General features: G+C 36.3%; 1 protein-coding gene and 1 long non-coding RNA gene across 4 annotated transcripts; one reads left to right on the forward strand and one right to left on the reverse strand.

The window, feature by feature from the left end:
- The first annotated feature begins 2,145 nt into the window (after nt 1-2,145).
- On the forward strand, nt 2,146-6,876 carry LOC127877455 (uncharacterized). Of its 3 annotated transcripts, XR_008048445.1 has the most exons (4): nt 2,146-3,553; nt 3,979-4,092; nt 4,750-4,853; nt 5,458-6,876. It is a non-coding gene; the product is annotated as an uncharacterized LOC127877455 (long non-coding RNA). The 3 variants fall into 3 exon arrangements; XR_008048444.1 differs by having other exon boundaries at nt 2,146-4,092; XR_008048446.1 differs by having other exon boundaries at nt 2,146-4,092; nt 4,772-4,853.
- Nucleotides 6,877-11,145: 4,269 nt separating this feature from the next.
- Nucleotides 11,146-14,801, reverse strand: LOC127877456 (uncharacterized). The gene is made up of 7 exons (XM_052423362.1): nt 14,668-14,801; nt 14,147-14,281; nt 13,452-13,574; nt 13,048-13,164; nt 12,782-12,914; nt 12,004-12,180; nt 11,146-11,708 (listed from the first exon to the last, which is right to left on the reverse strand). The coding sequence occupies exons 1-6, from the start codon at nt 14,731-14,733 to the stop codon at nt 12,011-12,013; spliced, it is 744 nt and encodes a 247-aa protein (XP_052279322.1). The 5' UTR covers nt 14,734-14,801; the 3' UTR covers nt 11,146-11,708; nt 12,004-12,010.
- Between the last annotated feature and the right edge of the window lie 3,955 nt (nt 14,802-18,756).

The raw sequence follows: 18,756 nt of genomic DNA on the forward strand, positions 1-18,756 counted from the left end.
AGGGTATCATTTTTGTGAAAGTTGCTATTCAGTCAACATCTATTTTTCTACTTTGGACATACATTTGTACTTAGTGTGAAAATGCCTTTTAATTACAGAAAAAGCGGGGGGAATATTAGCACACGCAGGAGTAGAGGCAAGAAAGCCACCCAGTTTAAGCTGGGACACAAGCCAAAATGGACTACATCCACTGAAATACACCAATCTGGAGTTTCCAGTGCAAGTTCCGAGGCGCCGAAAGCTTCTAAACGACTGGTACGGCTGACAGACAAGGAAGCCTGGGACAGTCAATTCGTCAGAACCACAGCAGGGTTAGCACAGGCAGACACTCTGGCATACACTCTCAGACCTAAACCTGAAAAGGAAGAAAAAACAGATTGTGAGTGTGACCGCAATGAAAATTTCATTGTGAATAATGAGAAAATGCTGGCACTTATTAAAGATGTACATGCAAGTGGTTGTAAGAAGCCAAACATGAAAATGAAAGTTACACGTGCTGGTCTGTGTGTATACATCTGTGTAAAATGTAGTTACTGTGGATTTAATTCGCAAACATTGCCAATGTCGGACACAATTCAGACCGCAAGAGGCCCCCCTGCAGGATTTTTTAACTATTTAGTAGCAATGCCAGTGCTAAAATCAAAAATTGGAATGGATGATGTAGCTACTGTATTAACATGGCTTAATATTAAGGCACCGTGCAAGCAAACATTTCAAAAAAAGTTTAATGATTTGGGACAAGCACAAAAAGTACAACAAAGACGAATACATGCGTAAGCTGGCCAGCTGCCTCCGCTGCCGAGTGCGCATTGAACTGGAAAGACTGCGAAAACAGAGCTGCAGTGATGAGCTTTTTCTTCGATCGGCCAAATTTGCTATAGAAAACATCCTGCATTGCTTCTCCGGAGATCACAAGATGTGCAAGGAACGCTCACGAGTGTGCACCTATCGAGTGACCAGCTCGTACAAACATTTTCCCTATGGAGAGCCACTAGCACTCCAGGAGAGTGACAAGAAAATTGTTTTAGGAAACATTAATAAAACATTTGATGCCACGGGGTTGAAAGAAGTGGCAAAGCTCTTTAACACAAATGCTTGTGAGAGCTTAAATGCATCTGTGTTTCAGTATGCCCCCAAAACTTCATTCTATGCTAGAAACTTTGCAGCTCTGTGTCATTCTGCAGTTCATACAAGGTCTTTGGGGCCCAGCAAATCATCAATGAAGGTGGCAGAAAAGGTGACAGGGACAAAAATCAGTTTACATAGCATGATATACAACCAACTGAAGGCCAAGGATCGCAGACGGAAATATGACAGCCGCAGGAAGGCCTCAGTGCGGTACAAAATAGTCAGATTCTACCTTAGAAAGCGGCACGCAAACAGAGCCCTGTACCGGGACGGTCTATATGCCTCTGAAAGTATGCCATCTACAAGTGCTGCTGACCATAGCTATGGACTTAAAGTGTAAAACAGAAAAACTTGTGATGTACGGTACATGCAAACTGCGAACGGCAACATAACAATAACCTAACTTGTATATTTACCGCAGACCACTGACAGCATTCCCTGAAGCCCCTGTGACCCGAGCATTGACCATTTGTAAGGCACACGTTGCGGGAATTATTAACAGTTACTGGCTCATACGATAAATGCTCTATATTAATGCAAAGCTTATTGTGGCAGAGGCGTGAGATATGGAAATTGCGCTGCAGTGCACTGTGTCCGGGATCACACAGATAGTACTTGAGACGGTGGACTTTTAGCTTGATGCGCTTGCCCGATACAACAACACGGTGCACACCATAGCCGTACCTATCTGTTTCACCAGTCCACAGGCAACACAGACCAACCAACTCACTCTTTTCACCCAGAACAGCTTCCAGTTTCACTACAAGCTGATCCGGGGGAAAACTCGAAAAAAAGCAGCGGCCATGAGTCACAGGGTCTAAAGCACAGATAAATCTGAAGAAAAGTGAAGTAAATACTCTTAATTTTGTAGCATCACATTCTATTATGCCTATTTAGAAGATTTCACTCTCTGAAAAGTAAATTTAAATCACCTATGATAAGTATAGTGGATAAACTGTCATGCAAAGTAGGGTTTTATTAAAAAATCAGGCTTACCTCTCCCTACTGAAATGTTAATATCTCTGCTCAAATTGGTCAGAATTGAATGGGAAAACTGTTTTCAGGTGTTGATGATTATATTTTATCAAAAAATGTCACATTTGACTACGCTGCGTTGGGTGTGAAATTTAGCATTTTTTACCTTAAGGGGGCAGTCTACAGTTTTTCTGGAAAATTCCCAGGCCGACAAGCACTGGTCTGCAAAACACCCTCAAAACAAGGCCTTCAGTCACAACCTGAAAATATAATCAGACCATATTCATTGCGGCCCGTCAACAGCTTGAAAATAAAGCTGTCAAATGCCGGCAGTTTCAAGCAAAAAGTACATGTGTTTACTTCTCACTCAGCATGTTGTTGTTGTTGACTAAAATTCAGGTCACTTAGTTTCGAATTACTAAAAACATGTGAAATTACTAGAATATTGACCATTTATACTTACATTTCAGCTCCTGGAGTCAAAAAACAATTTCTTTTAGGCCATACACCTTAAATTCAGGAAATTGACCGGGGCCAATGCGCAGATAAGGCTGAAAAACTGTAGACTGCCTCCTAACATGTTTTCATTGTACACTTTAAATTAACGCAAGAGTGTACCATCTACAAGAAAACAACACTGCGATAAGAGCACACTGCCCCGATTCGAACTTCAGCCATTTTAGTATCGAAGCAGCAGACGAACACCGTGGGAAATTGGGTCAATTTTACGCATTTCTGTTCATAGCGTATTATTTTGTCACGTGACTTTCATTCATAAAATACCGGATTATTACGCTGGTGGAAAATGTATCGGCATGTTTTGTTCAGCTACAGCGCGTGCTGTCAGTGTATAAGCTCCGCCCATAAGTTATTGCAGAATAACCCACGCTTGATTTCCTTCTTTGTCTATAGAAAACAAGTCACGTGCCGTGTTAGAATTAACAATAACATTCTTTATAGTAGAATAATATATTCATTTAAACCAGGCGTACACGACCAGTACGAAATTTCAAGTTATTACATGAGGCACGTGGTATATTTGACAAAAACATTCTTTATTGTAGAATTATATATTCATTAATACCATGCAGGCGTACACGACCAGTACGAAATTTCAAGTTATTACACGAGGCAAATGGTATATTTAACAATAACATTCTTTATTGTATAATTATTTATTTATAAAAAAACTCTGATGTACATCATTGTTAGTTGGTTGCGCACTACAAGGGTCGTGTTTACAAATGTGTATATCCTTCAGTTGGCCAACATGCGGTAGGGGATGTTAACTTCGATAGTAAGTGAGGATTTTCATTGATAAAGTGACAGGAGTGTTTTCAGTGTTCGGCCATGCGTAGCGTGTACAGCATTTTGATACCCACACTATGTTTGCAATTAAGTGAAGGATTAAATACCTGTAACGTGTTTAACCATGATGCGCCGTGCAAAAGTAAGTACATTTGTATGATTTACTCATTAATAGAGAGAGTTAGCATATGATGTATGGATATGACTTTTTGGGCTTTTTTCATGAATATGTTAGGATTCGTACAGACTCAAAATATGTATTCATAGAATAAAAAAAGTATAACTTAAAGGCTATTTATAGCCATAGCGAGTAATACGTTGTTTATCTATACAATTTATATCATTAAGCAGTATTTTATTATTAGCACTTAAAAAATTGTATTATGAATTTCATAAATTGTGCCCAATTTCGAAACATACCAGGACTGTTCGCACACATAAGAGTTATAAATTGGATAACATTTGAATGTACCCAATATTTACGGGGGTTGTATTTAGCTCTTTTTGCTTTAAAGAACGGGCATATTAGAAGATCATGCAACTCCACCGATATCATTTTTGTTGCAGAGAATACATTTACAGTTTTCGTGAGGGATAAACGGTTGAGCGAAACGACCGTTTTCTACTGGGAGTCGATGATTCCCGTTCGGAAGTGCAGCATGCTAAGTCTTAAGGACTCAGGTAAAATTAACATATATTTTTCTATCTGTGTGTTTTCTTTAAAAAGCGCATACATTTGACCTTTGGAGGATACTTCTAGTTGTGACCGCCATTTTTTAATGAATTGATCAATTAAGACTTTCCTAGTGGAATTCAAAATATTGGTGATGCTTTCTGTCCATTTGAAATTTACTTATGAGTTAAGTGTATAAATTCAAAAAACTTCCAGAGGAAGTGAAAACTACTCCTAAATATTTTTATTCTTTTACAGTTTCAATGAGTTGATTGTTCAAATAGAACCTGTATTTGTTTGGTTTATTGGTTCCAAGGACTATAACTTTAGTTTTAGAGTAGTTTAAATTCAATTTCCATTCTTGGCAAAAGTTATGAAAAACTCCAAGGCAATTATTAAAATCCGATTCGGTCTGGCCAAATATTATTGAGTCATCTGCATATAGCAAAACGTATGTGGTATCGCGTGAAAGAACTTCCATGTCAATTCCTGAACTCTGTAGTTTTAGATAGTCTTCCAGATCGTTTAAATACATGGAAAACAGAATGGCGAACACCACACGAGCTGTATAGCATAGGGGATTTGTTACCATTTGATAAGACGCCTGATTTTATATTTGCATACATATTTCTTATAACTTCAAATACTTTTCCTCGTATTCCTAGTTAGAAAATTTTATATCACAAGCCTGCTCTCCAAAATGAGTCGAATGCAGCAGAAAAATCAACAAATGAATATCCCGCACGAAATCCTGCCTGGTTTTCGTTGAGTAAGTTATTTTCATTCAAGATTAAATTAATACGTTGGTTAATAACAGAGGTGAATAATTTTTCTAGGCATCTTAATTGTTATGGGGCGGTAATAATTAGGTTCAGTGTTTGATCCTTTGGTTTTGTAAATCGGTTTTATGGTGCCAATCAGCTAAGTGTCTGGTAATTCACAAGCGAGAATAATTCGTCATCGTTATGGAAACGTGATTGTTCTGATGGAATATACATGTTACCAATAACATAACTGTCAACTCCGTCACATACATTTAACCAGTATACTTATTCACAATTAGATCATGAAGTAGTTAAAATGAACATTTTTTAAGATTGTTGTTAGCAAAAAATCCCAAACCGCCTGACTTTTGTTTGTATTTGTCTTGCCTCGGTTTAGACAAAAAAAGATAATTGGGTACGGAAACAAGATCGTACTGGTCAAGTTTGGTTTCCTGGACACATAGTTTATCAAACTTCTTCACATCTTCTACAAAGTCGGGAAATTTGGATCTATTCTTTTGGCCACATACATTTAGGAAGCCAATTTTAAGTATATTTTGCGTTAAAACGTCACTTTTAAATAGTTTGACACATGATTTCCTTTTTCAGGAGCGATTTCATTTTCGTTTCTAGTTTCGAAGACTTGGACATGTTCACAGTGAGTTTTATAAGAGGAGCACGGTATCTGGAGACATCGGTCACAAAATGCCACATTTCCCGTGTGTCCCTAAACGATGGATGATTGCTGGCAGATAGTGCTTTGTCTTCGATGCGAATTGGGGTGACTTTGGAGACATGCTGGACATGGCTGGGTGAACCTTCATGAAGTAACCCAGTTCTGAATTTGTTACGCGCGTGGGCCTCTTCCCCTTGCTTGCAGGTGACGCGATGCCCGGGTTAGTGTTTGCTGGTCGCTGGGCCTCCGGTATGGTTTCATGGTCTGATCCATCCGATGTATCAATGTACTCTGGTTCCTGTATGTGATTGCCCGGCTCAATGAATGACTCTCTCAATGCATGGGGAAATCCGGATGAAGATTGGTGGTGGCGCTGCTCTGTGCGCGCCTTGATCACTGGCTCCTGTGTGAACTGATGCGAGTCAACGCCTGCCTTTGCCGCTTGTGTGGGTATGCACGCCGATAATTGCTGGAACCGCTGTTCCGTAACATCGGTGTTTCTGGAACCACGGAGCATGCTTTGCGAATCTGAGAAAATATTTACTGTTGTCCCATGGATCACCAGCGCAGCAGGGAAAACCAGTTTGACGTTCTTAGCACCGTATTTATCTCGCGCCGCCTTGAACTCTGGCCAAAGTTGATTGCGGACGTCGCTTATTTCGCGGGGAAAGTCACGAGAGATACCAAAAGATTTTCGGCGTAACAGCTTTGCGTTTTACATTTTGGCGTTCACGTCACGCAGGTCTGTGAAGGTAACAAGGATGGCCCTTCAACGTGGGAGTCCTTGGGACCGGGCGACATGGCGCCGGCCTTTCCGACGATCCTCGGCATTTCCTACACGTGCAGAGTCCATATTTAGTTTGTTGTTAATGAAATCAATGATGATTTGGAGAGGGTCTTCGTTTCCACCGCTTTCAGACTCGGGATGGCCGCTGAAAATCAAGTTAGTTCGTAGAGAACGGGCTTCCATGTCAATGCTTTTATACTCTAAAAGCTTAAGACGGGCCTCCGTAATGTTGTGAAATGGTTGTGAGCGGACAAACTTTTGGTTCAGACATTCAAATTTATGATTTAATGAGTTATTTGAATAGATCATATAAAACAGAAATGTCAGTTTGTGCTTTATGTTGATTTCAGAGGCTTGTTCGCGTGTTGATTTTACTGTTCCGTGTACGCTAAAGTCACCTTGGGATGGGTGGGCTGAGCCCTTCGTAGACGAACTGCTAGTTGCACGACGTTTTCGTTTTGTTTCTCTAACTTGCAAAATAGTTAATAGAGCATATTTACCTATGGACTGGCTTGCCATGGCGTTCTTTGTACCTCTTGTGTTTTAATAAAGTTTGAAGATGTTATTATTTTTATTTTTTTATTAGAGCCGATGTAAACACGTCCACTATCGATCACCTTACCTTGATCTATACGTCTAAGCTGTTCTAAACATGTGGCGGCTTATGTTGTTTTGTTACGAGACTAAAAGACTAGGTTTTTACCTGATCGTGTTTGCTACGATTACAGCAGTGACAAGTTGGGTGGGGCACTCGGTACATCTTTCCTGTAATGGACAGATTAAATAAGCAAAATTAGTTGTTGTTAGGAAAAGCTATTTTACGTACCATTCTATGGTGAGTGAGCAGTGCCCGTAATTGTTGATGGCGTTTGCGCAGTCTCCAATCTATAACATGTTTTTGTGGCATTTTATCATACTTTATTGGTCAAATATGATACAATTCAATCAAAACGGCGTGCTTCATCATCAGAAGTGTAAAAGATTACTCAAACAGTTCACTGCAATCTGGCGTCATGTTTAACATTCATAAAAAATGAGGGTCTTCAAATTAATCTGAATATAATAACACAGCATACAATTGAAATACCAGCGTCCGTGTTGATTCAAAGTGCTAGTAGTTTTAGTGGACCTTTTATTGAACTACAAAATTAATTACCGAACTGGAGGACTGCAATTTTGATTCTAAGAAGTTCACAGCAACAACCCGATTTGATTAATGTGAATATAAGATAAGGTGACACCACACAACAACTACTACTACTACTACTACTACTACTACTTCTACTACTACTACTACTACAACTATTACTACTACTACTACTACTTCTACTACTACTACTTCTACTACTACTACTACTACTACTACTACTACTACTACTACTATTACTTCCACTACTACTACAGAAGTTTTTCTACCACTTTAAAAGCACATAAAAAGGTATAAACACAAAAATTGCAATTGAGAAGCGGCCTGATAAAATGCGCTTGCGTTCATGCACATTTGAACATACAAAATAGTTCGCACGTAAAAATTAACCAATAACATTTGAACGAGAAATTGATACTTAAAAATATAATTGCTGCACTAAAATTAAATTACCAATATTTGTTTTAATCACACAATCGGCAGAAAATAGCTGAAGTACATTTAGTATATTTTTTTCTCATGCGCTCCCCCTTCTAATTTTCGATTAGGGCCGTTTTTACCCACTTAAAACTGACTTTGGGTCGTTTCGACCAAAGTGGGGCCGTTTTAACCAATAAAGGGGACGTTTTGACCAATGTTGGGAAAGTTTAGACTAGGGGACTTTTGACCTGGGGCCGTTTAGACTGTTAGTCAATAGCAGTATATAAAGAATTTAGTAAATAAGTTTTAACTCATGTTTTCGTTGTTCTTTCATTTCAATATTTTAGAGTTAAACATTTATCATACTGACTAAACTTAGCACAATGAACGCGTTATCACGGTGTCTATACCACGTGGCTTTTTTGGATCGTTTGAACGGTTAGAAAAAAATGTCGAATCAGTGTGGGGACTTCATATTACAAACGCGCGGTTGCACTATTCTGAAAAAAATACTTATTTGTTTAAAAAAAATCATGATAGCTATAATAAACTCACTAATGAGCGGGCTCTCCATTTCATCCATTAAAAATGGTGATATATTTAAAAAGACATAATTAAAATTGTTAAATGGGTCGCGCTTTATTCTCCCAACACAGATCTTAAAAAGTCACGTTGTATAGGTACCGTGGTTATAATACAAATAAATTCCTACTTTTTCTTAGACTCAACAACTTAGGCTCCGAGTCTGACTCAGTGTTTTATTTTGATGTATTATATACCGCAAGAAACGTCTCCTTATTTATTAACGTTCCAATGATTATGACATCTGAAAGCACATTGACAATGTTAATTGGTATAATTGCAATCAAAATAATGTTCGAGATCATCCAGACGCTTTTTTAATGTAAATGACAGACGCTCACTGTTATGCAGACGATGAATAATAGACAGTTTGGTTGGTAGGGGCACCTCTTTGTCGGAAATCGGGGAAATTGGAACATCTGGCTAAGTTAGCTTCACAAAAAAAAACTTACACGAAAATAGAAGGCTTTAGCGTCTGTGGGGGGAGGGGGGAGGGGGGGGGAACGGTAAATCCGTGCCTGTAACATTTTAATCAATGTTGAATACTTCTGATCTTGCTTACAATATGTCTAATCGTTCTGCCCCACAGTTGATAAACGAATGCGAGAAAAAAGGAAAGCCGATTGTTTAAGTACTTTGTTCTGTACTTTCGCATTTTATTGAAATGTTCAATCTACGTTATTTGTCATTACATAAGGCAACTTTTCCACTTTATCATGTGCGTTGAATTGCGAATGCTAATTAAAAAGTTAATCGTTCTATTTACTTTTTAAGAACCCTCTTATTGATATCATTTTCAAGACGTTTGCGTTGTTCCCTTTCTCCATTCGCTCGCGAGAGTATATTAACTTAAGAGCAGGATCCTAATTATATCGGTCTCAAAAGAAACCGTATTCAGTATCAACTGTTATTAAATGTCTGCCTTTAATAACACCAGTTTGGTTGAGAAAGTTCCCTTTCTGGATCTACGTATATTCGAGTTATTTTCCATTTTCGTTCGGCAGGTATTGGTCAACGTTAATTAAGACGAAAAATTTCACGAACCGCAATTGCTATTGAGCAATTCGGTACGCGCTTAACGAAGGCAGAATCTTTGTTTCGGAGTTATTTTATGAATGAGTTGTGTACTCCAAGTTGTGGTCTTCTTAGGATCCGCGACCCCGCCCTATAGAAATTCTGCATCGAGGTAGCCATTTGTTGTTATTACACGTTTGACATTCAGTTTAAGAATAAACCAGTATTACTGTACATTTACATATCTTCTTAAGTTGTATTATTTAAGTTTATATTTGAAATATGTATAGGGCGGATAAAGTATTTGACGCCGCATTTCATTTGATTAGTCACCATTTAATATAATATACAAATAAACTATGTCGTCATAGTCGACCTGTTAATATACACAAGTTATATTTTTCCCAGTTTGGTGATTATCAAACGTTCCATGCTTTTCGTTAAATGTTGTATTTATAAATGTCATAAGATGGACGAATCTATTTGAATGCTTGCTATAAATAAGTTTGTACTTTATTCGAATTTTAAAATAAATCATTAAACTGTTAAAAGCGTAAAGTGAATCAAATGTCGTGCGAAACAATATTTTTTGTTTAAACATGATGTTACATTGCGTTTCTCCATGCGTTTCAAACGTATTTTATCGTGTATATCATATACATTGCATGTTTATCAAATGCGCATTGAAATTGAAACTTTTCATTTGACATAACAACGTGAAATCTCCATGCAAACAACATGTTATTTACATTTGCTTTTACAGGAAACCAGGCTATTAAATGTAAACATTATCATAAAGACATCGAGTCTAATATCACTGTTTTTATTTTGTTTTTGGTTAAATATCACTTTGTGATCATGCTTTTTTTTCATAAATTTAATAAATCTCTTTGGACCTTATGATGTTTCCCATTCTTTAAGACACGTGTGTTTCTTTAATGATGACCAGGTTAAACCTATCGTATACAAGAGTCCTGCGAGGTACGCTAACTCATATATCAATTAACTTTCAAAATATATATAGAATGAAACATATTAAGCGAAAAAGGGTTATTTAGTTGATTGTTCATATCAATTTATAGGAGTCTTTCTCTCATTAGAATAGTTATTTTTTCGATAGTATGTGTGAAGTGTACGTATACGTATTTCTTTTTACATTTTGTTTCATTTGTATTCATAGTGTATACACATTCGTTATATTGCAATTTTAATCATTTGTCTAATCGAAGACTGTTTTTATTGATCATAGGTACGTATAATGCCGTGTACTCTGCAATATGAGAGTTCACAACTGTTAACAGTTTTCAGACATTTTTTAATTGCGGTAAAATAAGATGTTTACCATTGCGTTTTTTTCTGTTTGAGTCAGATTGTTTTTAAACGTGAACGATATGTAGACAAATGTTTATTTTATGTGTTCGATGTTTATTACATTTATTCGTGTGTTAAGTTAAATGTAATCTATTTTTTTATTTGTTTATTAAGCTTCACTTCACTCTGATATTTCCACTGTATTCGAAAGAATATTGCCATGCTAAATGTACAACACTACTCACGTTGTAAATCCCTTTTTCCATTACCATAATTATCATCTTTGTAATAAGCGTTATGATTATGACCATCAATTTAATCGCCATCTTCCACGCACAGAGACAGAAACAACAGCAAATATTATAGCTACAGGTTTATTTAAAAAAGATATATGGATACATAATAATTAGTATGTACATCTCGGTAGAAATACAAATACACAAATAAAGGTACATATGTAAACATGATCCGCTATTCACATGCAATTTTATTAAAGATTTATTGTTTAAGTTTACTTCAAGATGAGGCTAAAAATAAAAAAGACAATTTAAACAATACAGCTAAATGCATATAGAAAGAAAAGTATTGGGCATATTATATACATTTTAAATGGTGTTCGTCGAACTGAGTGGCAGTGCACATAGAAACGTCTTTCCCAGGTCTATTAATTGCACGTTCAACTTGACCTTTTGTCATCTGTTGCATCACTGACCTGGCTGAAATCTTAACAATGTGACTGCATATACCTTAGGCTTATACTCTTCATATCTCTCAGTAGTTGAATGCATATATCCCGCTGGGATAGCGGCAAATCCATTCCTTATACAGGTAGGTAACCCAAAGGTAGGTAAAAGTCCTCCAGATGATCAAACTACGTTGATAACCGTCTGCCTGCTTCTTCTGTATTGACGTCTCTGTCATTTCTTGAAATAAGATCAAACACATCAACAAACTTTGCAAATGTTAAAGTTAATAGATTTCCACAATGTCTATAGCCTACAACTACATTAACAATTTAACAACTCTGTACAATAATTGTTGTAATTTTTAAAGTTTAAGCTGTAAATGTTTTGTCATTTGTTGCGTCAATGACCTGGCTGAAATATATAAATTAAAACTGTATTAATTCCAAACATTATATTAATTATATTCGAAAAAATGTTTCAAAACCTACAGCACCGAAGTTAATTTGATAATCGTAAATGTGACTGCATATACCTTAGGCTTATACTTTCCATAGCTCCCAGTAGTTGAATGCATATATCCCGCTGGGATAGCGGCATATCCATTCCTTATACAGGTAGTTTTCCCAAAGGTAGATAAAAGTCCTCCAGATGATCAAACTACATTCATAACCGTCTGTCTGCCTCTTCTGTATTGACGACTCTGGCATTTCTTGAAATAAGATCAAACACATCAACAAACTTTGCAAATGTTAATGTTAATAGATTTCCACAATGTCTATAGCCTACAGCTACATTATTTTATAGAAGGAAACTTTAGGTGTCCGATAAACGTTTGCTTTTTAAGTTACTACATGTACGTCGACTACTCTTTTGGCAAGCCTCACCGTACAAATCTTTTTATTTCCGAGTGCATATAAACATGTTTAAATGAACACATAAAGCTGTAAATCTACATAACACATTTTTTCATATTATAAAATCTTATTATTCTATTCATGTCTCTAAAAGAAGATTTATGAAAATAACGATTTACGTATAAATATTGTACACAGTTTTATATATACAACAAACAGCTGAAATATCAACTGTATGAACTAATGTCATGCATTTATAACAATTGCGTCTAGACACAAAAACATGTTCATCTTAAATTGAAAACAATCACCGTTCCAGACAAAAGCTATCAATTCACGCGACCGAAAGTAACAAACAGTATGTAAGTTAAGGCGTTAATGCCTGCTATTAATTAATTATTAAGCTTGTTCAACAGAAGATCGTTAAGGGTTTAATAAGGCATACGAAGAACTTACTCTCCATCCAGAAGATGTCAGTGCCCTTGCACATTTCCTGGACACGTGGTGCTGACGTCAGATAGGATGGCACTTTCCGGTCTGTAAACCTCCAGTGTTGCGAATCCACCTTGTTTTCATAGGGGCCAGAATCCTGCATGGCATATATATTATCATTGTTATATCAATTTAATATGGAAATGCGTCAAGACTTTTTATTGTGTATTTTAAATTGTAAGCGTTATAACCAAATAGAAGGATTTCATCTCCGTGATTGAAGAACTTACATCTGTTGTCTGGTCAGTGTCGGGGGAGATGTTAGTCTTGCTGCTATTGAGGAATTTGACATAGCACGGTCCCCGTATCTTTGTCTGGACGTCAGTAAAACGCTCAACTGAAATTCCCTGTTAAATTAAATTATAATTAATGCTCGATTTATAAAGAATAAGACACTAAACAATTATTTGGAGTTCTGGTGTGTATGAATCAATTTATTTGCATGTAAGTCACTTATTAAAAATACGCTTAATGTACATCCGTACACAAAACCGCAGATATTACTAAAATACTGGAAGAATACTGTTTTATACTATTTACACATAAAAATGGAATTGAGGTAAAATGACAATTTTAATCACATAACTGAGTCATGCACTGCAAATGATGAAAAGCTTGTAAAGTCAAAACTCACGTTAGTGTAGTCATAGATGATATGGACGCTGTTGGGAACGTGTATCTCAGTCATGTCCTTGGTCTTGTTCACTTTCTCCTCCATGTACCGACCTTCTTGGTCTCGGAAAGTGTGCCACGCCTCCTGGAGAGGAGAAGGGAAATACACGTGATATTGCGAGATAACATTGTATAGGCAGTGAACTTCAATATCGCGGAAACCGAAATACGTTAGTATTTTTCATAAAAAGTATCAACATATTTAATGAAAACGAACCTTTTACATTCATTTTCACTCAAATGTGATTGTATGTTTTAAATCCACATGTAGTTTCAGAAAAGCACACCCGTATGATTGATTAAGCTACCAAAAATAAAATTAGTGCTTTCATGAGTATTCAAATTACATGTTCGTTTAATTTGTTTTACATTGCTTTTGTTTCTATATCACATTTCAATATGGTATTTTTATATGTGTCCAACGTCCGATTGAAATTTAGTTAATTTGTAAACAGCAACTGCCACTTGACAGTTATTTCAAATATATCGACGCGCAATCATGAAAAATGATTTACGGATATATTTATTGACGTTACTAAAACGAGTAATGCATGAGTGATAATCACATAAACCAGGGATAAAATACAACATCGACATTAAATTAAACAATATACGGTGCGGCTTTGTTATTTGATAGACTGTTTTATTTAGAATTACCTGGTACGTATCCTTAGTCGATCTGATGCCAAAGTACACGGACACCACAATGACGACTGCCACCAACACAAATCCGATGAAGGCAATCGCAACATTTCGTATGAACTTCGATTTGCCTTTCTGCACATCCTCTGGCTGTATGAAATTTATTCCATTGGTTATTGAAAAAACTATGCAAATTGACACTCATAACAATATACCAACTCTGTACAATAATTGTTTTTATTTTTAAAGTTTAAGCTGTACAAGTTTTTTTTTAAATTGACTTCTCACCGTTTTAAGAATTATTCTCGGCTCGTATTTCAACATTTATAAAACACGCTGCTTGTCAATTGCCGCGCTTAGCAACAAATACAACCTTTATTGCATTATGATCTAAGTTCACTTTGTAATTATCACTATAATCGAAGTATTTTTTTTAATAATTAGTGAAAGCTTTTAAACCATAAACCGTCTGACAAAACAGTTGTCTTTTAGTTACGATTTAATAAACCTTTAGATAGTAAGAACATGAACTTTACTTGTGTGATGGTCACTGGATAGCTATTGCTGGTCTTTGCCTCCTCCATGCCTAGTGTGGGTTTCATCTGTAAGTCTTCTTCGAAGTTTAGAAAGTCTTTTGTCGGTTTGAATCTGCTTCAGTTCTTCTTCCCATTTTATAGAAATTTCATTCACGGATGGGTGCATAAGGGGATATTTGTATCTCAAAAAATATCATTGTTGACAATATTTTCTGCACGTATTGCCTGTTTGTATGTCAACATGTTATTGGCCAATTTTACTTAAACTATACGACGGGATATATTACGCATGTGAACAAAACGTGTTTTTGCGACTTATTGACATTAGCATACAATTTGGAATGTGGATATATAAGGTGTTTTTACAAAAGCAGTTAAGATTGGTTTTGCCTGTTTGCAAAAAACACTCGTTGTTGATAAAAAATATATGTTGCTTATATGCAAAGGCATTCCTCTGAAATGATGTTCTAGCAGCATACGTTAATTTTGTAACACAAGTTTCTTCCACAGGTGGGTAGCGTGTGGCTATGATATTAATTAGTGAAAACATCATTTTGAATGATAAAAAATCATATTATAACGAAAAATGAACTTTTCTGAATTTTATTTATTTCACTATCAAATATATATATATATAACAAGGTATGCAACTCAAAATCAGCCCAAAACGGGGTGCATCGCTTTGAACAGCCATATCTTCATCAATTGCGCAGCGATTTTCACGATCTCGGTCTTATTCAACGCAGAAATGAATATCCTTTCTGGAAATGTATATGTCTTGCAATATTTTTATAAATGCTGGTTCAACTTTTAAGAAATAACACGATACACAACTCGCATGACCCAGTTGACAGTGATCATGCTGTCTTTTAGACTGAAATCTTCACGGAGTAAAGGGCAACTTCCCTACAAAGTTAATGCAGTGCGATACCATAATTCAATAAAACGTATGAAAAAATATTATTACCGTTCTTGTCGTTACATTCTGCATCAAGACTAACTGTCCAGCGCCGTTTGAAACCTTTGTTTACATACATTTCAACTAACTGACATTTTAAACATACGAGTGATTTCATTGGTCCAATGCGGAGGTGTGTCTTTACAACTGGAGATTTCATTCATAAAGACAGCATGATCACTGTCAACTGGGTCATGCGAGTTGTGTATCGTGTTATTTCTTAAAAGTTGACCCAGCATTTGTAAAAATATTGCAAGACATATACATTTCCAGAAAGGAAATTCATTTCTGCGTTGAATAAGACCGAGATCGTGAAAATCGCTGCACAATTGATGAAGATATGGCTGTTCAAAGCGATGCACCCCGTTTTGGGCTGATTTTGAGTTGCATACCTTGTTATATATATATTTGATAGTGAAATATTTTTTTTCAGAAAAGTTCATTTTTCGTTATAATATGATTATTTATCATTCAAAATGATGTTTTCACTAATTAATATCATAGCCACACGCTAACCACCTGTGGTTTCTTCTGGCGCGAGATATATTGTTTTCGTGAACTTTGTTAAATTTGAGGTTTCACTGTTGTCGAAATAAATTAACACATAATTGAATATTTAAACTAGCCAGTCTTTTATTTAAACTTCGTAGTCTTACATTCACGGTAAACGACAAATGGCTTTGGCAATTTGCAACTAATTGTTTTTACTGCACTAAATTGGCTACGTGACATTGATACTTTATTAACACAGGTTTTTCGTAAACATAAATGTTATGCAGCTATCCGCTTGCGTGTTTTTCTGTTTACAATTTAAACCAATTATAGCGTACGAGTTGAAAATAATATAGGCGTTATGAAATTAAAGTAAACACATTGCCTTTTAAATGAGTCATATTTAAAGGTAACTCGTGTAGAAGGTTTAATTTCTATTGGATTGTCAAAAGGGTAAAAGTTGGCTTTTGTCTGGATTAAAGTTGGTATGCATTTTTGAGGTTTCCTTTTTCAGAAATGCGGGTTTATTGGTTTTGATGCAATATATAAGTGTGTATAGATATTGAACATTACTTTCATAACTGACAGTTTGAATTTATACGATTCATAATTATAATACCCATTAAAGTCCTCTAGAAAACAATCGCTTCTTGACATTACGTTTCATATGTTGAATGACTATTGCATTAATTATGCCCCCCCCCCCCTTCGAAGAAGAGGGGGTATATTGCTTTGCACATGTCGGTCGGTCGGTCGGTCTGTCGGTCGGTCGGTCCGTCCACCAGGTGGTTTCCGGATGATAACTCAAGAACGCTTAGGCCTAGGATCATGAAACTTCATAGGTACAATGATCATGACTCGCAGATGACCCCTATTGATTTTGAGGTCACTAGGTCAAAGGTCAAGGTCACTGTGACCCGAAATAGTAAAATGGTTTCCGGATGATAATTCAAGAACGCTTATACCTAGGATCATGAAACTTTATAGGTAGATTGATCATGATTCGCAGATGACCCCTATTGATTTTGAGGTCACTAGGTCAAAGGTCATGGTCACGGTGACCCGAAATAGTAAAATGGTTTCCGGATGATAACTCAAGAACGCTTATGCCTAGGATCATGAAACTTGATAGGTAGATTGACCATGACTCGCAGATGACCCCTATTGATTTTGAGATCACTAGGTCAAAGGCCATGGTCACGGTGACCCGAAATATTAAAATGGTTTCCGGATGATAACTCAAGAACGCTTATGCCTAGGATCATGAAACTTGATAGGTAGATTGATCATGACTGGCAGATAATCCCTATTGATTTTCAGGTCACAAGGTTAAAGGTCAAGGTCACGGTGACCCGAAATAGTAAAATGGTTTCCGGGTGATAACTCAAGAACGCTTATGCCTAGGATCATGAAACTTGATAGGTTGTTTGATCATGACTCGCAGATGACCCCTATTGATTTTCAGGTCACCAGGTCAAAGGTCAAGGTCACGGTGACTCGAAATAGTAAAATGGTTACCGGATGATAACTCAAGAACGCTTATGCCTAGGATCATGAAACTTCATAGGTACATTGATCATGACTGGCAGATGACCCCTATTGATTTTCAGGTCACTAGGTCAAATGTCAAGGTCACAGTGACAAAAAACATATTTACAAAATGGCTGTCACTACAACTGAGAGCCCATATGGGGGCATGCATGTTTTACAAACAGCCCTTGTTTACTATTGTTTTGGTGCGGAATTTTGTAATACAAAAATATACATTGTCAAATAACAAAATAAAAGCACAACTGTAAGGTTATATTTTTGATATCATTCTAATGAAACATATCTCTCATACAACATATAATCAGGTTCTTCGATTGTTGATGGCGATGACATGTTACTCATTTATATTAATAGGATTTCGTTCCTCATGCAGACAATAACTTATAAATATTCAGACAATCCCTATAGACTCTATATAATAATCTTGATACTTAGCAAAGCACACGTTACAAAAATACAAATCTCATATAATTATAGGCTCTATATTCCTCTCTTCAACATGTCCAAAAATGAACTTTGCCCGTTAGAATCATAAAGTGGGCAAACAACAACGGATGCGGACACATGTTTTCGACAACGCGAATTAAAACTTAAGCTTTTGTTTTACATGTATCTGAAAGGTACCTTTTCAAGTTTTGGTTAATATATATATATAATATATTGACAAAATGAAACGAATTGTTTCACATTCGCAAATTTTCGTTGCGGTTATGATATTTGTGAGGTAATAGTAATACTGAACATTTACCATGCATCTTTTTACGATTTAAAAACCTGATATTATAAGCGTTGCAACGCGAAACGATTGACCAATTCGGATAGTTCTGTTGTTGTCGTTATATTTTGTGATACTACGTTGATTGCTTATAATAGTATACACTACATCATTCAATGTATGAGCACGGATTGCCGAGTGGTCTAAGCGATAGACTTTTACTGCAGGGGTCAGTGGTCGAGTCCAGTTGAGGGAAGGGCTACTTGTTTTTCTTTCTTTGATTTTATTCTGGAGCGTTTTAAATCCAAAGTTTATATTAACCAATATAAAACATTTATTGGCAAACTTCCATACATGCCAAAATCTGTGAAAA

Source organism: Dreissena polymorpha, chromosome 4 (genome assembly GCF_020536995.1).
Source record: "Dreissena polymorpha isolate Duluth1 chromosome 4, UMN_Dpol_1.0, whole genome shotgun sequence".
In the NCBI taxonomy this organism is placed as follows: domain Eukaryota; kingdom Metazoa; phylum Mollusca; class Bivalvia; order Myida; family Dreissenidae; genus Dreissena; species Dreissena polymorpha.